Raw genomic sequence first — 25473 nt, forward strand, 5'->3', positions numbered from 1 at the left:
GAAGCAATCAAAACTATATCCATTGAAAAGGGAATTTAATCTACATTCTAGTGAGGTGCAACAAATCTCGCTGTGAGATTTCACAAAAATATGAAAATTATAAACGTAAAATCATTCCTGAATTTCTAGAACTAGAAGCAGCGCGTCCAGCAAAACGTGTTTGTTTGCTCTCCGAGTAGGTACGGTGGGTGGTGATTTGGGCAGAGAGCGAAGCCGACAAACGAAATAATGATGCGTGTCGTGTTGCTTGTCACGACGTAAACTACTATCAATAGAAAATTTCCAGCCAAGAAACGTTCGACACGCATCATTATTTCGTCTGTCGGCTTCGCTCTCTGACCAAATCACCACCCACCGTACCTACTCGGAGAGCAAACAAACACGTTTTGCTGGACGCGCTGCTTCTAGTTCTAGAAATTCAGGAATGATTTTACGTTTATAATTTTCATATTTTTGTGATATCTCACAGCGTAAATTGTTGCACCTCACTAGAAAGTAGATTAAATTCCCTTTTCAATGGATATAGTTTTGATTGCTTCAAACGGCGAGAAAGCACTGAAAATCCGGGTACAACCTGACGGTGGACCACAAAAACAGATAAAATTTCAATTAGTGAAAAAATTGCGCGAAGTAGTCAAATTAGAAAAATTCCAGTAAATTCAATTTTTGTTGCATCGAAAATCTAAAGACAGCTAAATGTTAGAAATTCAATAAAGTTTGTAGTCATATTTTATAAAAAACTCTATCATCGCTCAAACAGTATTAATTAGCAATCGAATTTAAAAGTAGGTTTTTCTGACCACTTTTTTTTTAACTTTTTGTGACCATTTCATAAAAAAAATTTTAAAAAATATTTCTTTGTTCCATGATGTAGACATTAACTTCAGCTTTCATATGTATCAGGCAAATATTTTTTTGAACGTGTAATATATGAACTACACCAGTTTTTATGAGGCATGTTTTTCGGATTTTTTTTTCTTTCATGCTGAATAACGAGAAAACTAGATGCTTTAGCTATATATAATGTTCTAAACATATTTTACTGACATTACAAGGTTTCTATTGATATAAGTTTTATTTGAAGTTCATAATTATTCAAACGACTTAAATGGATTTTACTTTTGGAGTGTCAAAATGACACTCTAAGTCGGAAAAGGGAGTTTTTTGTCCAGGCTTCAAGCGTTCGTCCATAAATTAAGTAAAGATGCAAAATTAAAGAACTTTTGAATTCATTTAGGGTCCCCGAAGAATTTTTTGTTTTTTGAAGCTTCTGAAAAAAGTTACAAGCATTTAAACTTGAAATAGTGTCAAAATGACACTCTAATGCGGATGAGGGTTAACGAGCAGAAGTCGACTTCCGCTTAACTTGAAAATGCTGTAAATCACTGAAAATCGCACGAAATTTAGCCCAATTCCCATATTGTGGATGTTTCGTGCGATTGTCAGTCATTTAAAGCTTTGATAAGAAAAGCAGAAGCCACCATCTTGGATTAATGAAGGCGTCAAGCAACAAATTTCTTCTCCTACTAATTGTGCCCTTTCACTCGATACTCAAGCGAAACAAATCTAAATTCTGAATTAGGTGATACAAAAAACATACCTAGTTATTTTTATAATTATCTTAAATCAATAATCTTAATGTCTCAAGTCGTGTACTTGCATCAATCAGTTTTCAATAGTTGTATTTATAGAAGTTTACCCTACACAAATTTACTTCGTTTCCTCGAAACTTAACCATCTATTATATCGATAAGGTAAAGTGAGGCCCATTCAAATATAATATTGAGTGAGCCTTTGCACCATTCGAAAGCTGGGACTTGCCCCTTTCATTTGAGCCCAAATTTGAAATAATCCACCGGGGGGTCTAGAAAATTTTATTTTTTTGAAGATTTTTTAACTTTTCTACCGGTTTTTTCAAAGTCAAAATCGTACTAATCACTGTGAAAACGGTTGTATTTCCCTTAGCGCAAATCCAACATCATATGTCAATAACATGATTTAATAGGAAATTTCCCTGGCTACAATTTTGTAGAAGACATCAAAGTGATACAAATTGAGAGAAAAGAGTTGGACTGTCACAAACAGAGTGATTATTATTTCATTTGAAAAATCTAATAAAACTTCTCACCACTGATTGTACTTAGACCAGAAAAAGTATTCAACGAGCTTAGTTATTGATTGTTGAGTGTATCAATGTTCAAAAAGGTTTATTTACATTGAAAAATCAATCTTTTACATGAAATTGATCAGGATCATCTGAAGTTATGAACATTTTTATGGTTTTATTATTCCGGAACAAATATCAAATTCTTTTTTTTTTGTCACTCAAATTTTTCCAAAAATCCCTAAGTGGGGAATAAATAATGTTAAAGGTATTTTAAACAAAATTTTGATACATTCTTCGAAAATTATAACAGTTGAAAGAGCGAAAACCAAACTGAAGATGCTGGGAGTAATATCACCTGTCGTTTAGAATTTTTTTGTTTAAATGTTTGATCTTAATTTTCTCGATTGTTTGATTTTGTGGAATGTAGATTGTATACAAGTTTGTTGCAAGCCAGCTTTGGTTCAATTTTTTTTCCAATGTATTGAAAATTTGAATTAATTTCTATTTTAAATCCCCCCCTTCTCTCCTACTCGCGATGTTTCAACTCCTAATAAACTCCTAACAAAAGATAGATTTCAAATTTGTTCTGGCCATATAAAAAAAAGTCACCTGGTTGACTAAGATTAGGTTATTCATTTCATACTTTGAGCAAAGTTACATTTTGAATAAGTTCCTAATCTGGGCAAATATATGTAGAAAAATTATTTTAAGCATTTTAAGCCATTGCTTCAAATACTGTTTATGACAAAAAATGTGATGACTTCAGATCTGAAAACTTAAAGTGAATTGAGAGAATATTTTCAGATAATAGTATTACATCAAATCAACCTTTTAAAATTGTTGAAAACAAAGTTGATGTTGAGATTTTGTAATCTTTTTTTCCTTTTTATCAAAAAAAAAAATCAATGCAAGGTAATGAAAGATTAGGTTCAGTTCTTGTACGTTTGAGAAAAATGAACAATCTCGAATTTTTGCTTGAAAACTTACATAAACTCGACCACATTCTTACATACACGAGTGCAAGTGGTTCCAAAAATACTAATTTTTGCAATCAAACATAAAGAATAGATTGAGTTTTTTTTTAATTTTATATATGACACTTTATCATGCTTGTGATACCCTTGTTTAAGGTTTAACAATCAATCAAAAGTAAAAAGTATGAAAACCTTCAGAAATCATCAAAAAGATTGAAAGATTTTCAACCAAGATGTTTGATTTTGAAATTCAGGTGAATTATTTGAAATTTGGGCTTAACTGTAAGAAGTAAATCTGATTTGTCTCCTAGTCCCAAATATTTGTTTAAAAAGTATTCAATCTAACTTAGCTCAGAATATAAATAACTAAATTTTCAAGATATTTAGAAATGCTCATAACTTCAGATAATCCTGATCAATTTCATGTAAAAGATTGATTTTTCAATGTAAATAAACCTTTTTGAACATTGATACACTCAACAATCAATAACTAAGCTCGTTGAATACTTTTTCTGGTCTAAGTACAATCAGTGGTGAGAAGTTTTATTAGATTTTTCAAATGAAATAATAATCACTCTGTTTGTGACAGTCCAACTCTTTTCTCTCAATTTGTATCACTTTGATGTCTTCTACAAAATTGTAGCCAGGGAAATTTCCTATTAAATCATGTTATTGACATATGATGTTGGATTTGCGCTAAGGGAAATACAACCGTTTTCACAGTGATTAGTACGATTTTGACTTTGAAAAAACCGGTAGAAAGGTTAAAAAATCTTCAAAAAAATAAAATGTTCTAGACCCCCCGGTGGATTATTTCAAATTTGGGCTCAAATGAAAGGGGAAAGTCCCAGCTTTCGAATGGTGCAAAAATTAGCGATGCTAATTTTCGAAAAATAAAGTTTTCTCCCAGAGACACCGTGTGGACAATTGAACAGTCTAGGAACAATATGTTTTTTAAACTGTTTCGAATTTTATTTTTTTTAAATATTTTTCTTCGAAAATCATAAGTTTCAAAAATTTGCCTTTTTTAAAGTACAGACCCCGTTTGTTTTTGGCAACATTCGATTTTGGCAACATTCGATTTTGGCAACATCCGATTTTGGCAAATGCGCCAAAATCGAACGGTTTTTAGAAACAACATTACCTTTTAGTTTTCGTTATAACAGGACCAGTTTAATTCAGACAAACATCATTAATAAGTTTTTATGCTGTGAAATGGTGATAAAATGCAACAATAAAAACCAAAGATTTTTAAAAAATTTATAAAGTACTCAAAAATGACAAAAAGTTGAAAAGTTCAAAAAGTTAAAAAACAAATTGAAAAAAAAAAGACTGAATATGACAAAAAACAACTGAAAAATGATGAAGAATGACAAAAACAGCAAATGTGACAGAAGAAAACAAATATTATAAACAAAACAAGAAAAGTGCAAAATTCATCAAAAACATGATGAAAAAATTAAAACAATTTCTACAAATGGTCGAAAATTTACTGAAAACAACGTTTTTGATAATAATCATAGTTATTTTATAAAAACAACTAAAAAACAAGATGAGCAAAAAAAACGGTTTGATTTTGGCAACACAAAATGTACGGGCATGTTGCCAAAATCGAACGGGGTCTGTATTTGAAAATTGCACAATTCAGAATCTTTAAAAACGTGTTTTCTCGAAACTGATTCTTCAATTCATGGACTATACGTAATCTGCATTTTACGTTTTTGTAAATTTATTAATTTTTGTAATTTTTTAATTTTTTTTAATTTTTTAAATTTTTGTAATTTTTGTAATTTTTGTAAATTTTGTTATATTTTGTAATTTTTGTAATTTTTGTAATTTTTGTAATTTTTGTAATTTTTGTAATTTTTGTAATTTTTGTAATTTTTGTAATTTTTGTAATTTTTGTAATTTTTATAATTTTTGCAAGTTTTGTAATTTTTGTAATTTTTGTAATTTTTGTAATTTTTGTAATTTTTGTAATTTTTGTAAATTTTGTAATTTTTGTAATTTTTGTAATTTTTGTGATTTTTGTGATTTTTGTGATTTTTGTCATTTTTGTCATTTTTGTCATTTTTGTCATTTTTGTCATTTTTGTCATTTTTGTCATTTTTGTCATTTTTGTCATTTTTGTCATTTTTGTCATTTTTGTCATTTTTGTCATTTTTGTCATTTTTGTCATTTTTGTCATTTTTGTCATTTTTGTCATTTTTGTCATTTTTGTCATTTTTGTCATTTTTGTCATTTTTGTCATTTTTGTCATTTTTGTCATTTTTGTCATTTTTGTCATTTTTGTCATTTTTGTCATTTTTGTCATTTTGGTCATTTTTGTCATTTTTGTCATTTTTGTCATTTTTGTCATTTTTGTCATTTTTGTCATTTTTGTCATTTTTGTCATTTTTGTCATTTTTGTCATTTTTGTCATTTTTGTCATTTTTGTCATTTTTGTCATTTTTGTCATTTTTGTCATTTTTGTCATTTTTGTCATTTTTGTCATTTTTGTCATTTTTGTCATTTTTGTCATTTTTGTCATTTTTGTCATTTTTGTCATTTTTGTCATTTTTGTCATTTTTGTCATTTTTGTCATTTTTGTCATTTTTGTCATTTTTGTCATTTTTGTCATTTTTGTCATTTTTGTCATTTTTGTCATTTTTGTCATTTTTGTCATTTTTGTCATTTTTGTCATTTTTGTCATTTTTGTCATTTTTGTCATTTTTGTCATTTTTGTCATTTTTGTCATTTTTGTCATTTTTGTCATTTTTGTCATTTTTGTCATTTTTGTCATTTTTGTCATTTTTGTCATTTTTGTCATTTTTGTCATTTTTGTCATTTTTGTCATTTTTGTCATTTTTGTCATTTTTGTCATTTTGGTCATTTTTGTCATTTTTGTCATTTTTGTCATTTTGGTCATTTTTGTCATTTTTGTCATTTTTGTCATTTATGTATTTTTTAATTTTAAATTTTAATTGAATTTTGTTATTTTTGTTTTGATTGAAGCTTTTAAATTTGGTCTTGCAACCTTCAACCTGTATAATGTATTTCAATTCAATTCATACCCAAATTTTCTAAAATTTCGAAAATTGGTAGGTTTCTTATATGGTTGTTATAGATGTCGTCACAATTACAACTTTTAAACAAATTTTAATTTTTTCTAACGATTCCATGACAAGTGCAACCGAAACAAGTTTTTCTTTACTCTTCAAACAGCGTCATCGTTTGAATGAAATCTGTTTCCGAATGGCCATAGTTAATGATGGGGAAATCAACTTGACTTTGAACCTTGCGAAAATTACTTAATCATGATGGATGGCAAACAAACAAAATTTCTGACAGCGCAGCCGTTCAACAATTTGACTCATCGCATGCTGCAGCAGCAGCAGCAGCAGGTTAAGATAAATTTTGGGGTAATTGTTTTCTCCACGCTGTTCAATTTAGCTTAAAAATGTTGTACCTGGGCCGGGGAATTTCTCTCCCCATTTCGACATTTGTTTGCTAATCGGTGGGGGTCAGTATTTAACCGTTTGAAACAATGACTATTAGCCGGACTCAAGAGGGGGCTCGAGAAAATGAGAAATCTCCATAGAAATTCGAATGAAAGCTTCCAGGCTATAAAAAAAACTTCCAATTTTTGTGTATAATGGGAAAATGATCAAGATGTCGTGCTGCTTTACGGCGACCAAAAGTGTCTCTGTTTATGCGAGCAGCTGTTTTATGAATTCATTATTACCATCATGAATGAGAAATTGAAACATAAATTGAAGGGTCCCCCGAAAGGTCGTTACTACTAAACGAAAACGCACAACGATTGACGTTTTCACTTTGCAGATAGTTTTTTGACAAAATGTTTGAGTCAGTTCATATTAAAGGAAAAAACAGTACAAAGAAGAACAGCATTTAAAAATTTAAAAAATCTGTTTTTAAACGAAATCTTTCAACCGCGGAACTCTAATCGCTAATCGTCTTCTTCGGATGAAGCAAATGAAGATGCAAAATTCCAACCAACCGGCGGCGGCTGCTGTGGACGGCACAAATATCGCCACTTGCTATAAGGTCATCTCCCCTGCTGATTCTTTCGGCTACCGGCCATCAACGAACGCATCATCCAACCGTATCCAAATCATTCACGGAGGTCATCTCCAGTAGACGGAGAACACGGTGAGATTTTCACAGTCAGATACATTCATTCATTCAAAGAAGCGTCGTTTCACCGAGTAGGTACTGTGTCCAAGGAAAGCGCCATTCCTCCTGGGTTGGAACCTCCTCACCGGACACCTCTGAGGAAAAAAGCGTTTTGGCAGATGGGTCGATTTTTTCTATCGTTTGTGTTTTTTTTTGCAAGTTGTAGGTTCTCTTTTCTACCTTCCCATCTTCTTTTGAATGACCGCGGATTGGAAGAAGCTAACCGCAACTGAATGATTCTTTTATAATGTAGGTAAACCTTTAGACAGTTGCAATCCGCGAGAGATCATCGCTGGGTGTCTCTATTCAAAGTACAATTGATGTTTCTCCACTCAATTAAACTTGTTTTCACAACTTCATAATTGGCACTTGTTTGTTTATTTGAATCTTGAAGTGTATCAACTATCAACTACTCAGTGGATTGAACTCGAATCAAACAATGAATTTTTAAATGAGTATTTGCTGAGAATTTTCAAATGTCATTGTATTTATTCATATGTGATTCAATGAATCAAGTGAAACAAAATCGTGGAATAATTATCATAGATCTTAGGCATACATTTTTAAAGTTTTCAATCTTCCATCAATATTTGAAGCGTAGTTTGATTCAAAAATTAAATACATTTTGAGTTTTTTTTATTTGGTCCTCAATGGGTTAAAAATGTGTACGTTATTTTTGTTTCGATTATAGTAGTTATGGCATTCGCGACTTTATCAACGGTGCAGTTGGCGGATCGTTATTGGAAAACTTATCCGGTACAACTGTGTTCGATGTTTGCTCTTGGGCTCGAACTCGCGAACATCGGCTCAGGAGACAACAGACTTGCCAACTGAGCTATATCAGAAGCCCAAAATGTGTACGTATGTACCTAAAAATTTATATGGAAGAGTACAATTCAGTAAGCAGTCTACTCTACGATGAGGTTCTGACTTTTATTTTGATGCTTTTTAATGAATCTCTCGTTTTTTTAAATAACAATTTTAGATTTCGAACAATTTAAGTAGGTATAGATAGATACCACGAAGAAATTCAATATTCAGTCCCCCCCCACCATCATTAGTTACGTAACGTATCTTTACACCACAAAATGTTCGTTTATTCAAGTGTTAGTTGACCAAATATCAAGCTTTGCAAGAATTGCAGTCCTTCAATACTTCCTCTTTGAAATCAAATATGTTTTTATTTTCAATTTTGTTAAAAAATAACATAATTTATCGAAACTATCAACGTTTTTTTCAAAACTACAATCATGGCGTGATTATGCATGTGGAATCGATTCAAAGACCGCACAAATTTCTCAACGGAAAGATGTCACCTTTTCAACTCTGATTCCTCTCACAAACTCACTAGATATTATGTCAACATTTTCAAACAATCGCTCAAAGAAGTGTTGAAGCACAGATGCACGCAAGATGTTGCATTTTTAACCGTACTTCCTCTACCTATTTTTTAATAATTCATAAAAAGTATGTGACATAAATAAGATGAACAAAATGATAGAAAACTCATGTGATGTTTTCGAAGAATTTTATGGAGGCTGAAGGAACCACTTAAGAGTTGAAGAAAAGGGCTATGAATATTCTATCTAATTTTTCTTGCTTTCATGAAATAAATTATAAATAGACTTAGTCCAGTTAGAGGTTAAAATAATGAAGAGTGTACACCAATAATTCCCGTTCGATTGCTTCAAATCACTTGGTCCATGGCATCCGTTCTCCGTGGAGGTTTTTTTTTTGCAATCCAATTAAAACGATCTGAAGCCAAAAAATGTGGCTTTTTTGTAAAAAATAATTTGTTTACTTTCAAAGGAATTGATTAAAAATGCGACCGAAAACAGTAGCAAAAAATCAATTGACGTCTCAAAAAAGGGAAAGCATTTAAAGTTAACAATTAAACGTTTACAGTTTTCTGTATTAAGAAAAGTAAAGATCTTTTTAAAATTTATCAATATTTTGCAACAGCGCAAATAATTGAATTCACATTTTAAAATTTTCCTTCTTTTAAATTTATTTGGGAAATATGCACTAAAAGCTGTTTTCTCCAGATGCTTATGGATCGAACATACATAGTTGAATTCATTGTTCTGAAAGTTCGTCATTTTCAGTTTGAAATCAAAGTTTTTGAAATTAAACAATAAATCCATAATTGGTTAGCTTTTAAAATGAGATCGGAAAAGCAGTAATAAATTCCTTAAGCGGTTATTCTACATGAACGAGTCAAAATACGGATTATGTTGCAAAAGGATGCTTAAAATTTAAAATTAAATCAGATGAAATAACAAGATATCACTAATTCTAATAAGTCCAAAATATCGGTTATCACCGCAGAAATTTTATCATGGCGGGAGAATCGGAATAAAAAAGTTCTATCAGGTTTCTAGAAACGAGTCTGGAATTTTATCTTTCAACCATTTCCCATCGATCCTACTATGTTACAAAACCTAGTTTTGTCGCATTGTTGATCTATTGACGAAATAAGGCTTTTCACGTTCATTTTCACGTGAAGTGTAAACGGACCTATAGGTGTAAACAACTTAAACACAGACACCTTTTTATTGACAAAACTTGTTAACTGGTTATCATATTCATTTTCAAGAAAATTCAATACGCGATCGTTTAAAAAAGTGCAATAAGAACGACTACAAGACGGTATTTCTTTAGAAATTTAGCAGTATTTCTGTAATATTTTTGAATTTCGGAAAGCATTTTTTCAAATGTAGCTGTAAAAATATGCTAAAAAAATTACTTGTTGCAACTTGTAATAAATACTTCTTTATTTTAGATCCTACAAAATAAAAAAACAGTTATAGGAAATTTAGCAAAAAGCAATTTTTTAACTCAATAAAAAATCCGCGTAAAAATTACGTTAACATTTTATTTTATATTTTTTGAAGAATTTTAAAATCAGTAGTTTTTCTAGAAAATTAATATTTTAAAAAATTTCCATACATTTCTTTTAAATTTCTATAACTATGTTTTGGTTGGCCTACTAATGCATATGCAAAGCAACGGAATAGTAAAGCTAAGAAATCTAGCTATCCTGCTGCATCCTAACTTCGACATTTCCCCGCATTTTCAAAATGATTCATGGTAGCCATGAATTTATGATATTTACTATACAAGCGTAAATAAACAGCCAGGCGTAGTGATGACAGTAAACTTTATCACCTTTTTCCAAACCCTCAGAATATCGTTGGACAATTTCATCGAACATTGTGGTTGGGTTGGTAAATTTTATTAAAGATTGCAAATCAGTGGTAGCATTAGGTGATCAAGCTATGAAACAAGCAAACAAACCTGGTTAAGTTATCAGACTATGGGGTTGTGATGAAGCGTTGCTCATGTACTGATTTGTTCATTGAATTGTATCTAAAATACTTTTTTTTTAATAAAGCAATAGGGCTGGAACAAATATCAATTCTTCTTTTGTCACCCCCCCTTCGAAATTTCCAAAAATCTGAAGGGGGAATAAATAAAGTTTGAAGTATTTTATGGAAATTCCTAAAAAAAAAATCAATTATCCGAAAGATAACAAACCTTAAAACACAAAATTTGGAAGAGAATTTCAACTATTGAATTCCTGATTTTATTGAATTTTTCGATAAAAAATTACTTGATTTATAGGTTTTGTTCGATGATATAGTATGCAATTTTGTTGCATACAAGCTTTCGTGCAGTTTATTCCAATTTATTTGTATTTCTCATTATTTTTAATTGTCCCCTCCCTCGCGATGTTCCAACTCCGAGTGACAAAAGAAGGATTTAAAATTTGTTCCGGCCTAACGTGAATTCTCAGAACAAACAAACGGTCAGACAGTCAGTCTGTTTCTACATCATAAAGTTTGCTTATGATTTGAAATAAGTTTGCTAATGATTTTCGATGACGATAATTTAAGAACAAGGTGGAAACAAGTTATTCGTCCAAAAGAGCTTTATTGGTTGCTCCAATGATTATAATCATTCATCTGCATATTGTTGCTTTCATTCTGCAAAATTTACGGTTTATTTTTTTTTTGAGGATGTGTCAGCATTGCACAGCATCGAACTGCATGGAGGCAAAAAAAAACGAATATGAATTAAATTGAATTGAAAAGAATGAAAGCATCGATGATGACATAAAATTTGAAAATGATTTTCCAGTCTGTGGTGTTAACCTCTTCGTGCCGGAATCGTTTTTGAAGTGTGTTTGTCTTTTTTTTTCGCCAAAATCATGTTAAAAGTGTTCTTAATTGTATACCAAATTTGCAGACATGGCACTTCACTATTTGTAGTGAAGTGCCATTTCTGCTTTTTTTTGCATATTTTCTATATTTTTTTTTTCATTCAATTTTTTTTTTGAGAAAATTTTCATATTCCATTATGATTTTCGTTCTCTTTAATGCATTTTTATACACTGATTTTTATGATAACATTTTTCAATAAAAATTTAACCTTATTATATTTATTTAGAAATTAATGCTTAAGCACTGAACAAAAAAACAATTAGAACATTAAAATATTCATCGAAGTTTTACTCACAGTTACTTAAAATCAAAAGTTATAAAATCTTTTTTTTAACAATTTGATCTTTAATTCAAAATCAGCAACGCAATTGAAAAAATGTACGCAAATCTTGATTATATTTTGTTTTTTGTTTTTTTTTTGGATCTTGGATAATATTTTTCTCGAGTCTAAAATTCAGTCTAAAACTAAACCTAAATTTCGTTTAGTTTTTAAACATCTAAGCATGAAAAAACGAAATGGAGATTATCTAACGTTTCCTAATTTTCTAATTGAGTTTTTTCTTTGATAACATTCTCAAGGAATCACAAAGTTGATATGTGTTGATATCATTCTATTCTCAACCCAACCGAATACACTCTTAACGTTTTAAAAAACCAAATAAATCAGTTTATGATTGTCTTTGACTATCAGTCAAATAAGTTGAAAATAAGTCGTTCTCTTGGTGTGACCATAAACATGAAAAGAAGATTTAGTAATGGAATTTTTCATTGTTATCTGTTTAGTTGTTTTGGATATATCAATTCTTTTAAACTCAATTGAGGTTATCAGATTTTTTCCCGCACGTATCCGAGTTATTCAAAACCGGACTATTTTATCTAAAAATTGGGGCTATGTTCAGGAACCACTACTCAACAAAACTAAAAAAAGCACATGAATCTTTTTTTCCATCGAAACACGGCAGCAGATTTGAATCGCATTTTAAGCATCCAGAAACCGTTCTTGATTGTTATGTTAAAAATTCTCAAAAAATTTTGTTTAAGTACACAAAATTTAATAAACATTATATTGTCTCAATAGGAGATTTTTGTTTGATTTTGCAAATAAAGTGGCCGGGGCTAGACGGCCATACAGCCGGACTCATTAATTTTTATTTACCAAATATAGCAAGCTTTGGGTAAAGCAGCTTAAAAAATGTCAAATTTACCTAGATTCTGGAGCAAAAATGACTATTTTCGGAAGTATGCTACTTGCAGCAGACCCATGTAACTTATCGAAAATTCTTTCTATACGCTCAATGCTGCTCCCTTCTGAGAAGAGGTATCATAACATCATAATCTAACATCGAGTTTTGATTTAAGATGTTATAATCTTCAAAATTAGTTTTAATTAAAATGAGTATCAACTTTGCTGCTCGTACGTGTAGACGAATATGGATGTTCTCTTAAAACGTGATCAACTAAACAGGATTTCAACTTTAATCATTTGAAAACAATTCAAAACATTTTTTTTTAATTTTTTCTTATTCGATTTTACTCGTCTTAAATACAGTCTATTGCCAATAACTTTGCAACATTGTGTGCACTTAAGATAGTTCGATGGGAAAGAAAACCAAACGAAATGAGAGCAAAAACTTGCTCTAGTGACATTGCGATTTATGGCGTTCATTAGAAGAGTTAGTAGCTATTTTTTGGACTTAATCAACACTGCAAGTTCCCTTTTAAGGATAATTTAATATGTTTTGATCGCGTGTAGTTAACACACTCTTGTTGTGCATTATGTGACGTATTAAGTGAATCATTGTTATCAATTTAAGGTATGATGCAAGTTGTGGGTGATTTGTTGTGACTTTCACAAAATATTGATTTATTTCATTCTTCACCTTAAATGTTATATTGAACTTGTTGTATTCGTCTTCGCATCGAGTTATAGATCAATCTGTCATTCAAAGCGTGCATACCAGATGAGACGAATGACATTTTTCAGATGCGCCTTCATGCCACGCACTCGGGACAATAAACTTAACGCGTCAACCTTCAGCAAGCAAGCAAGTGACCGCCATTGATCGGATTTTCTCGCTCCTCATTACAACTTTGGGAATCTCTTGTTTCAGTTCATGATGATGCTCTTTATTGCTTATCTGGTTTCCAGTTTGCTTTGAACTTACCCTCAAAGTTCAAGGAGCTAGAAAACCCGTTGCGAAGAAGTTTCATGTCCATATAGAGGAAAAATTAAATCCTGTTATTACGTTGAGCATGATTTGGAAGAGGAACTGAAGTTTAATAGTATGGATCATCATTGAGAATTCAGGATTGATGACCAGTTATTGATATTTTCCGCATTTGTGATATCTTTTATATCGTAACTTTGATCTGCGTTCAATCAATTCAACCCGAATCGGTATTCTGTTCAGAGCTTCAGAATAAAATTTTGATTTTGAAAAAAAATGTAATTGATATTAAACAACTAATTTCTACTGAAAATTCGATTCCGTAATATTCCACGAAATAGGTATCTGAATTTTAATAAATTAGAATCAAAATCGTTTCTTCTTGGATGACAAGAGCAACTATTGCTGCTAATGATCCTATCGAATATCGCCGGTACGATGATGATTTGTTCGAACCAACAATAAAATGCATACAATTACTTAACATCTCTTGAAAAGATGAATCGACTGAGACCAACGAAAAAAAATCTGTAACAACCTTGTGATCTCATAACAATAAACCGCCTCAGCTTTGAAGCTGGTGAAGGGGGTGTTAAATTTTCCCAGGAGTTCACCACTTCATTGTGCAGGCGACTGGTCTGCTGTCTTTCTTCATTCAGTTTGAACCGATTTTTCGTCTTCTTCTGTCTTCTCCCAGTTAATTGGCTAATGATATGGATTTGGGCCGGGGTAGTTGAATTTTTAATTTACGGTTTGTTTGGGTTCAATTTGAAAGTACCCATGATTCGGCGTTTGGCGAAATTTCGTGTACTGATTAGGGTTTGTTATCTAATGTGGCAATTGTTTGCATAAGTCTGACCATTAGCTCTAATGATGAGAACACTAAAAAAGCGAACAGCGTCTCTTTAAATGACGATGTTCACTCATCGGCACTTTTTATAACCAATCAATAAAATATTTGAATCGAGAAGAGAATGTTTTAAACAGAAGCTTCTTCAAAACATCGCTGATTGTGCAACAAAAATCTGAAGGAAACTGATCATCTGTTTTACATCTTTGGCTGATTCTTAATAAATTGAAAAAAAAAATTTAACTATGCAATGCCTTACCATTATTCCACCTATTTTTCCAAAGACTTAGTGTTTCCAAGCAAATTTTTACCTGCAATGAGAGAGAAATGGAATAATTAATTATTAGGCTTCATAAATATGGAACAAAATTGTCGAAAGTATGCACTATATAAAAAGGTTTGTTCCTTAAAATCATAATATAAATACAGACCCCGTTCGTTTTTGGCAACATTCGATTATGTCAAATTTTGATTTTGGCAACATTCGATTTTGGCAACACATAATGTATGGGCGTGTTGCCAATATCGAACGGAATCGTATGTCAAATTGGAACATTTTCAAGATTTCAATATTACCAGAATCAAAAAACAATCGGTGAAAATTAATCAGAGTATTTTTTACGATAAAATTCGATGGTTTTGGAATACAGTTTAAAAAACCTTAAAAAAGCAAAAAGAATAACCTTTATTGAAAAAAATAATTCACAAATCTGCTAAGTCACATTTGTAGCATTCATATATATTTTAATAATTGAAATGCCATTCAATCTGGTTACCGCGACTATGGCCGACCCTAAGTAGGTGGGGGCTTATTGACGTAAGCGACTGTCACCGTGAGGGCAACGACTGACGTTCAGGAAAAAACTGCATATCATCATTAGAACGTTGGGCAGAGTGGAGAAAACTTGCGTGGTCATCGTGGTCGAACCTTTTATTAACACTTGTAGATTTATAGTTTACCATATTCTGATTAGATCAGAAAACCTACAAAGTGAGAAAAAATATATAAACGCTTGGATTGTTAAAAATACGGATAGATTACCAAATGTAAGTAATGACATTTTTATATAAACAAAGAATTGCAAATAAAAGTTTACGTTTAGCTTTTAGCTATATTCCTACAAAATCGAGGATTTGCTTATCGATTGATATCCGTCGCAATCCAACACTCTTCATGAAGAAAAAACTGTACCAAAATTTTCTTAACACCTTCAATCATTCCACAAGTCATGTGAGAAAATAAGCAAGAAGTCTTTTTTATTGCTCACTTAAAAAAAGTTGAATAAAACAGCCAAAAAATGTAGCACAAAATAATTGTCCTGAAATTAGCTGTTTTTTGATAAAAAGTCGGTTTCATAAGGTATGTGTTTTATTAAATTTAATTATATGTTAACTTTAGTCTGTGAATCTAATTTTGAGATTAGAAAGTTGTTTGCAGAATGATAATTTAATTTGCTATAATAAAATCTTGTGGGTGAAAAAGTATACACGAAAAAAGTTAATTTTAAATAATTACTGATTTGCAATGCGATTCTAACTTTGTAAGACCAAAAGAAAATATCTAATCTATTTAATAAATTAAAAAAAAAAACGATAATGCTTGATCATGCTCATAAATAAATTAGCTCTAGCTGCTTATACGAATTACGTTTGGCATGATTAAAGCTATAAAGATTTGAAATAGAGTTCAAAAAAATATTCAACAAAATCGAGTTTATTCATAAAAGATAAGTTTTTTCACAAATGACAATAATTTTTTGAAACTCATATTTATCCATATACTTCAAAAACTTTATTTGACCAGGCATATTAAAATACGCCAAATTCATGTGACAGGGTTGAAGCATCCTTGGGAACAACAATCCCGAAGAAAATATATAAAGAATGAAAACAAGCGTCTGAATTCACGATTTAGCATCATAAATCAAAAACAAACTGATATAATGACATTTGGACTGTACAGAAAATTCAAAACGTATTAGAATAAATTAAACAAGAAAATTTTCAAAATTTAAGATGGAATTGATCGTTTTGGAAAAAAAATAATTTGAACATTTCATGCGTGATGAGGAATATCGAACAGCTGCAAGCTTTGTATGAAAATTTCAAATTGAAACATTTTTACACCCCCCATAACTAATTTTGGTTGTTTTCACCGCCACAAATAGCAATAAAAATTCTAGAAGTGATTCATTTACTCCTGAATAATCGAAACGAGTTTTTATTTTGTATGGAAATTCTTATGAGACAATAAAAATTTTCATTCAAAAAACACCAGAAATGTACTGAAAGTTTAGAATAACATATCATTGGATTTTTAATATTTCTTGGTAGTTGCAGTACATTTGATGTAAACAAACCTTAAACCTAACTTTTATCCCAAAAAAGATATTTGATGTTAGGCAAAAATAAAATTCATAACATTTTTTTTTTAATTTTTAGCGTTTGTTGACTGTTTATTTCAAAGCTGTTGACCCGAAGGATGAAAATAGAAAACACAAAAAACTGCTTTTAATAGCCAATGAATTTTTTGACTTATTTATCATTTACAAAAACATTGCTTGGAATTTGTGAAAGCTCTAGTCAGCAAAACCTGATATTTTTATATCATTGTCATTGTTTTCAGATTATTTAATTTGAAATGGTTATAACGTTTTTCGTGATAGACTTAGCTTCTTATCATGTTACCAAAGCATGAAATCCATACAAAACTAAAGCGCGTTGCGCTAATCAAGGAACCAACAAATTTTACACTGATGCTTGGTGACCCAAAAGACATCAAAAAAACATATGTAAGTAAAAAGTCATTTTTTGCAACGGATTAATAAGGCATATTTAAAATAATGAACAGGGGAAAGCTTAATCAGCATGTTGCATATGGTTTCAAAAAAAAGTATTAATTATATTCATTTCCCCCTCTCAGTCAACAATAAATTATAAAAAATTGACTACGCCAAGATATTTGAAGAAGAAATATAAACCTGCTTCTTTAAGGAATTCTAACATTTTGTTTTCACTAACTGGGTCATTGGAAAGTGCGTTGCGGATAGATTGGTCTATATCGTACTTTTCACTAAAGTCATGGAAACCGGGGCATTGTGTGATTAGATGTTGTACAGAAAGTCTCATATTGCACTGCTCACAAATCGGTGCGGATCCTCCTTCAACGGTGTATCGGTGCGTAAGCCTGTTGTGTCCAACTCGAAGTCGTGATAATATGGTTTGGTCTTTCCTATTTTTATATCAGTCCAGATGTTTGAATTTCCCTTGATTTTTGCCAAAAAAAAAGATTTCGGTTTGATGCCCAGATATTTGTCCATGCTCGCCAGATCATATTTTTTACCCACAAATGAAGGTTAGAAGCAGGAATGTTCAATGGGCGAGGTTGTGCGTCTCTGCCAACAGATGCTAGTCTATCTGCTTCCTCGTTGCCACGAATTCCAGCGTGGCCTGGTATCCAGCAGAAAGTGATTTTCGGTGGATTAAGTTTTTGTATTTTTTGAATCCAAGGATGCCGATTTCTTGGGTTTTGCAAGGCACTTAAAGCACTGGCAGAGTCTGTGAAAACTACGGTATTTCCACCAGATGTACTGTGGTGACGAATTGCAAGTAGTGCGGCGACTTCAGCAGAAAATACAGAAGCTTGGCTTGGTAAGTTTTTTGCGATGGTCACTGAAGGGCCGTACAGGCAAATTCCGACTTTGTCTGACAATTTGGAGCCATCGGTGAAGAGTTTTTCGAAAAAGAAAAAAATCTGTTCAACAATTGAATTGTAATGAGCGATCACTTTTTTATGAGGGTCCCCAGCGCGAATCTTTCTTTTTATTTTCAAATCTATCTTGAGATTGTCTGCGTCCCAACGTTGGTCACCTAAACGTTCTAGACATGCTGTACTCGGTAGTTCCAAACCCGTGTATCTTTGAAAAATGTCTTTTGCATGAATGTACAACGCGTGTTCCTCTTGAATTTCCAGCGATTTTTCGGATATACTAATGGCTTTTTTTATTATATTTAGAGCCACTATAAAATAAAATGGTAGAACTCCAGCTTCTGTGCAGGCAGCTAGTTCTGGTGAACCGGGTAAAAGGCCTCCGACATTTCTGATCATTGTGTTATAAACAGGACTCAAAATGTCCACAAGTTTATCGAATGCTCTACATGTGATCTCCAGCCCATATAGCAGATTACTTGTAACTACACAGTTACCGATCTTGAGAATCGTGCGGCGATTGTTTACTTTGTGACGATTGCTGATAGTCTTTATCAAACTCGAGCGGCTTGAAATATCTGATTTCACTCGTCTACAGTGCAGTTCGAAAGAAAATCTACGGTCAAACGTTATGCCGAGAATTTTCGGTTCTTTCCGGTAGGGAATGCTTTTCCGTCAATTTCTATTTTGAATTTCCACGGACGGTGGTTACCTAGGCAAATGTAACTTCTGGAACTTGTTTTCAGCAAACATAGAATACCCTACCGATTTGGCCCATTTCGAAATTCGATTCACTGCTATTTGTAATTTTCGCTGGTTTATTTTCAAACTTTTTCCTGTGACAATAACTAGAATGTCATATGCGTATACGAAAACATTGACCCCTTTATTCAAGACAGAGAAAAGCGAGTTCATTGCGATCAAGAAAAGGGTAACTGCCAATACTGATCCTTGTGGTACACCGTTTTCTTCACGTTTGATTGAAGAGAAGGATTCCCCAACCACAACTTGAAAACCTAACCCGAACAATATAAGGGAGGGAAACGATACACACTCATCAATCGAAAACGTTCACTGAAGAAGGTAGTAAGTTGCTATCGAAATACTGGTATATGAACTTTTCATTTACCGTGGTTGAATTAAATGGAATCTTTCGATTGCTTTGATTCAGTTGAATCATTCAACCAAGTAGGCTCATACCACAACAACTTGAAAAGTTCGATTGGATAAAAAGTTCGAGATGAATAAAAATGTGGAACGCTTCACGATTTTGCGTGTCATCCTTGCGCAGGGGCCATGCTAACCTTCTCTGTATCGTTCCAATTTTAGTATATGTCCAGCCGAAGCTAGGACTTCCTGAGAACTTGAAATGTTTCATTCTGAGCTTAGATGTGTAAAAATTTCTTCATACATAAATCATAACCTCAAAAATTTTGATAAAAATTATTTAAAATCAAAAATTTTGACAAAAATTTAAAAAGAACTGACATTTACAATAAAAACTATCTATAGTTAGCATTAAAATAAACTGGCAGCAGTGTAGCAAATGAGAAAGAGCACGGTTATTATTACAACAGTGAGAATATAGTGTTGAATGATTGAATTGTAATTTTCTTCGCTGAATTCAAAACAAAATTCTGTCTTCCGGAAGAAATAATCATAGAAAATATGCCTTTATTACCATTTACCATGCTCTTGTTAATTTTCTGCAGTGTCGTCATATCATTTTAAGGCAAATTCAAGATAAATTCAGGGTTGCTAGCGATTTTTCGTTTTGAAATTCCTAAGTTTTTTCAGATTCTATTCCTGTTTATCCCAGTTATAAATGATGATTTTCCCATTTCTCATACCCATTTTTAACATACAATCATGGTGAACAAAAAATTCAATTGAAATGGCCTCAAATTTCAAACAATTGTATCCCAACCCCAAATGTTAACTGGTTAGAAATCATGACAAATATCTCGGCGTCTTTTAACACGTAGTGTTTTCGTATAAAATTGACGGTTTTCAAGATTTTTTACAAACGAACCTAAAGAAATTAGCATCTTTGTAGTTTTGCTCCACAATTTCAACAATTTCGTAAAAATAAGTTCGGGCCAATTGATCTCAGCCACTGCGAAATATTCTAGAATATTTATTAGGTTCTAGAAAAAATTGTGTAGTTTGTATGGAAAAATGTTTAAAAAAAAACATCGAAACATACATAATACCAAATCAGCTTGTCAACTTGAATTAGGATTTGTCTTACAAAACTTGAAATCAGCAGATTGCAAATTTTTTTGTACAAATCCAAAGACATGTTTTGGAAAAAAATGTTATTTTTTTAAATACAAAACAATGAATAACCTTAGTAGTGCCCTAGTCATTTGAAATAAAGATTCTTGAAAATATAGAAAATCGTGCATAAAACAGGGCTGAACTTTAATCGTTTGAATGTAAGATACTATTTTGTATCAGTGTACAGACCTTAGAATTCTACAGGAGCTTGTTTTCGATACAATTTTTACAAAAGTCATTACAGCGCAGGAAACGTTAAGCAAAAGTTTAACGTTGGAAGAATTAAAATTCAAACATTTGCTTTTGAATTTGAATTAAATTCCGTAAAAAAATTTGAACACGACAATTTTCCCGGTGAGGTGCCAAAATTCCCGATTTTTTTTCCGGTTTCCCGGTGACGCGATGAAATTCCAAAATTTTTCAGGGATTTCTCTGTTTGCTAGCGACCCTGTGAATTTTATTGTTTATTTTCAAATTTTCTTCGAATTTTACCATTCTTACCAAAGTTTATGAATAGAAATGATTTGTATTAAAATTTTGAAATTAATATTTCTTTTTGAATGACTTTTTCCACATGGAAATGTGAAGTTTTATAGAAAAAAATATAGTGAAAACTTGAAAATAATGCTCGAGTATCTTTTTCGCAAATATTGTAAGATAAAGTTGCCCTAGACCCTCCGATCGATTTTTTTCTCTAAATGGTGCGTTGGATAGGAGACAGTCTTCTCTAAAATGTAACAAATTTTCAGAGATGTCAACTATTTTCGTCTTGAAATTGTTCTGAAAATCACACCGTGTGTGTGTAGTATTTTAGAGGCTTGAAAAAAGGCTTAAAATACTGCCAATCATTCGAAGATCACATTTTCTCTTATTCTCAGATCATTCACTCGGGATAGAATTCATATCGTACAACATAATATGAATTCTATCAGTATGGATATTAAAAATATTATAAATATTTTTATAATTGAGCTACCATTCTGGGCTAAAATGCATTAAATGCAAATCAACGATTCACCTTTTAATTTTTATTTCAAAATTTCATCCATCCAAACATTATTTTTATATTATTTCAGCCAGTAGAACTTTTTAGTATTTTTACCCCTAAATGTATGCAGCGCCCGTATGCCTTTTCCTTAAAAAAATATAAAATTTATTTCGAAAAAAATATAAATAACTGCAATTGGTGCTTTATGAGGAATTGAGAAACATCAAATTCAAATTTAAGACTTAATACTAAAAAAACTTGTACTATTCATTGTAATTTGAACTAAACTATTCACTTGAAAGTTACTTGAAGTGTTTGAAACTAGTAACTTGTGAACAGAACACGTTTATATCTAGCACAGTTCAACAATGTCAACCTTACAGAACAAGTAAATATACGTTAGGATAAATCCAATCCCATGCGGCACTTTGTACAGGTCGGTTACGTTTTCTATTTCGCTCCTTCGAACAGTTCCTAGGTTCGAACTTGCTTAGGCGTGTAGAATGTAAAACAATCAGGTTGCAGCACTAGAACTTGTACAAGGAACCGTCGTTGCCGTGACTTGTTAAGTTGAATTACCACACCCCGGTGCTTTGTGCTAGTTTAAAATCACATGAATTTCTGTAGTTACTCTAGCTGGAAATGCTGCGGGATGAGGCAAGAGGAACTAAGAAGTAGTTTACAGTTTAGAGCTGCTACAAAACGGCCCCTGTCATTTGAGTTATAGCTGTAGAACACAGTTCCTAGAGGCCTCCCCCCTTTCGGATTCTGTGGCTTCAACAAGTAGATGAATATATCAACTTTCGGATCAGGTTTATGGTTGGACCAGATCGAACGGTTTTCAACCTTTTGATGACTCTTTTCCAAAATAGGAGACTTAAAATTTGAAAATTTACAGTTTTTGAATTTTTTTTCAACAACTGTCAGTAATTCCCAAAACATTAAAAATCTAGAGGATAAGAAACCCAACCTTCGCAAAAAAAATTAACATTTACGACCCCAGTAGTCCACCAAAAGGTTATCTGTGCTTAATCATCGATTGGTGCTCGAGTTTGTCGAGGTTCATGTTCTTGAGCGCGGTAACACAGGACTTCAACAGACTAAAAAAAACTAGAATAGTCAACTCGAGTCATTGGAAGTAAGGGCTCAACAAAAGCATAAAATATATAATGACAACTAGCGTGTGGCTGCGGTGGCTGTTTGGAGTGGTGCTCGTAGTTGTTGTCGATTTTTTCTCGCTCTCCATTCTTGTTCAGCTTAAAGGTTTACCCGGTTTGCCTTGCCATTAAACGAGTGCCCTGCCTAAGATAAGTCACACTTAGGCTACAACAACATACAATCCCCCACGTGCTCGACTTTAATCGATCGACATCACATGCCTCAGCAGATTTCGAGGACTGCTGCTGCTTTTTCAGACCACTATTGCCAAGTGATTTGGTTGATGGTTTAAAAGAAAACTTTCAATTTAGGTTTTTAAAAAAGGAAATAACTTAAACTTAATAACATTGAAGTTTGTGTAACATTTTTTGTTACTTCCAAAGTTACTTCCAGAGGTCCAACGCACCACTTGAAGCTTCCCTATGAATAGCTTTTGAAACATGTCATAATAATACGATGTTAACAAAACAGTATTTTAAAAAATCCAAAGTTATGACCAGGGGACGCCAAGGCGCATGTTTGAAAAATGATATCAAAGATTTATTCAGATCTGTTTATTCTAAGAAAGAGAACAGGAGTACAGGAGGAGAATCGAGCACCCAAGGGATTTTATGAATAAATGGCTCAATTCATTACTCATCAATTCATCCCGTACCACGTTACTATATCATGATGTTCACATTGTTCCTCAAGTTCCTCCTTCATATATGTAAATCATGTATTTTCATGAAAAATGTGCTTTATTATAACTATTGGACCCATGATTTTTCAACGTAAATCTAACAAAAGTAACATAAGCACATAATTAATGATGAAAAAACTCCATCCTTCACTATAATGATCACCGCTGAAGTGAGATTCTGTTATCATGCACCTATTTTTGGATATTTTTACAAAATACGAGGAAATACGGTTTAGTATGAGACAAGTTTAGGTATTCTGCACTCGTTTATCCACGATAACGTCAATGATCATGAGATATAGCCAAAGTAGTTATGTTTATTGAAAATCGTTGAATAAGAAAATTCCTGTATCACCACTTTTTATGTAAATGTAAATGTAAATAGTAAATAATATTGAACAGAAATATCGGGTAAATGTATGTTTGCGTGTAAGAATGCTCATCATGCCTTAGGAAGATGTTGCCCCACACAGAGAGGCATTTCTGCATTTCATACATGTATTTATAATAAAGTTGCGGGAATTTTGATGGCACGTATCCGGGCCGAGTAAATTCGGACTTTTTTTTTTTGAAAACCTATCAAAATCCTGGAATTTGATTTTAAAATTGTCAATCAAAACCGGACAATATCGGAGCAAATTAGGCCACCTTAAGAAGGACGCTAATTTAACCATAGAAATCAGATAAAATATATGAGTTACATCATTGTTTCGTGTTCATAAACTAAAAAAGTCTTTTTCCAAACTGGCAAAAATTAAAAAAGTGAATAAAAAGTTTAAAAATGCTGTTTAAAATATTTTGTTGAAAGCAGAAAATCAGTCACTGTAGGGGCATAATGAGAACCTAAATTCGGAGCGTTTTCTGCCGTAGAATCTTGCAGCGAATGCAACTCGATAAAGTCAACTAAATTTTAGAGCTACAGCTTAACTTGTTTCGTCTGACGATTTGGCCAAATATAAAGGCGTCGGAGAGCTAATCAGAGGACTGGAGTTCGATTCCTGGTCGAGTCGATTTTTTTTTTTCATTTAGCATTCACGCCCGATGCATTTTGCACTAAACGGTGAGTCGTAGATATATCAAACAAAGCAATAACAAAATAATGTTTGTCTGTTCAGAGAATACAAACAATTCACACACACTCATACATTATATTTTTGATGCTTTGTTTGGCGGATCGATCATGAATAGTTGATGAAAAAATCACTTGACCAGGAATCGATCTCGAGTCTCCTGATTATCTCTCCGACCTCCGACCGAGTTTTTGTTTTTTTTGTTTTTCAGGGATTTTAACTCTCTCGTGTTATTCATCCCCTCAACTTCATCGAGTTAAATTCGCTGCTTGGTTCAACGGCAAAAATGCTTATTGTATCCCGATAAATGGTGCTCTGTTCGCACCGAGGCAACAAGTTGAAGTAAAAACGCGTTTTTAAATTGATTTTAGTGAAAAATCAAAAATTTAATGATGGTAAAAATTGAGGAACAATGTGTACAGTGCAGTGTGTGCAGTGCGTACATTATGGATCAGAATAATTTAACGATCATAACCCAAGTAACCATAAGCATTAAGCCATAACCCTTAATCAGCATTAAATCAACATTTCTAATGCATGTTAGCATTATACAGACCCCGTTCGATTTTGGCAACATCCGAGCAAAAACCGTTCGTTTTTGGCAACATCCAAAAAAGACGGTTTTTTTTGTTACTTTTTTATTTTTTATTTTCATTTCAAATTAATCAAAATTCATGTAAAACGTAATATTAGCTTGAAATTTTTCAATTTGGTTTAATTATAATAGTTTTACACAGTTAAAACATCAATTTTAAAAAGACATACACCGTCTTAGCCGATTAAGGCTTTACAGACTGAATAAATGACGTGGACAACTTAAGATTAACATTTAACACCCAGTACCGAGATGGGAATCGAACCCATGTCATCAGTGGACCAGCGATTACCGTCTTACCACGCTAATCACTCGACCACCGAGACGTACATGTACACGTACAATTTTTCCATGTTTTACTGCTTAAAACTAATATAATTGAGCCTAATTGTAAAATGCTATGCTAATATAAGGTTTTACATCAATTTTGAATAATTTGAAATGAAAATCAAAAATAAAAAAGTGACAAAAAAAAACCGTTTGATTTTGGCAA

At 32.2% G+C, this 25473-nt stretch overlaps 1 protein-coding gene and 1 non-coding gene across 2 annotated transcripts in view; one reads left to right on the top strand and one right to left on the bottom strand.

Moving 5' to 3' along the window:
* The window catches only part of LOC129742415 (lipase 3-like), a 52449-nt gene extending 45228 nt beyond the window's left edge, over nucleotides 1-7221 (top strand). Inside the window, exon 3 of the mRNA XM_055734313.1 lies at nucleotides 7054-7221. Within this exon, the coding sequence (XP_055590288.1) occupies nucleotides 7054-7221 (168 nt within the window). The remainder of the gene's footprint in view (nucleotides 1-7053) is intronic.
* Nucleotides 7222-19453: 12232 nt separating this feature from the next.
* Nucleotides 19454-19560, bottom strand: LOC129750257 (U6 spliceosomal RNA). Its single transcript, XR_008738373.1, has one exon. It is a non-coding gene; the product is annotated as a U6 spliceosomal RNA (small nuclear RNA).
* Nucleotides 19561-25473: the final 5913 nt, after the last annotated feature.

The sequence above is a fragment of the Uranotaenia lowii genome, chromosome 2 (genome assembly GCF_029784155.1).
Source record: "Uranotaenia lowii strain MFRU-FL chromosome 2, ASM2978415v1, whole genome shotgun sequence".
Taxonomy (NCBI): domain Eukaryota; kingdom Metazoa; phylum Arthropoda; class Insecta; order Diptera; family Culicidae; genus Uranotaenia; species Uranotaenia lowii.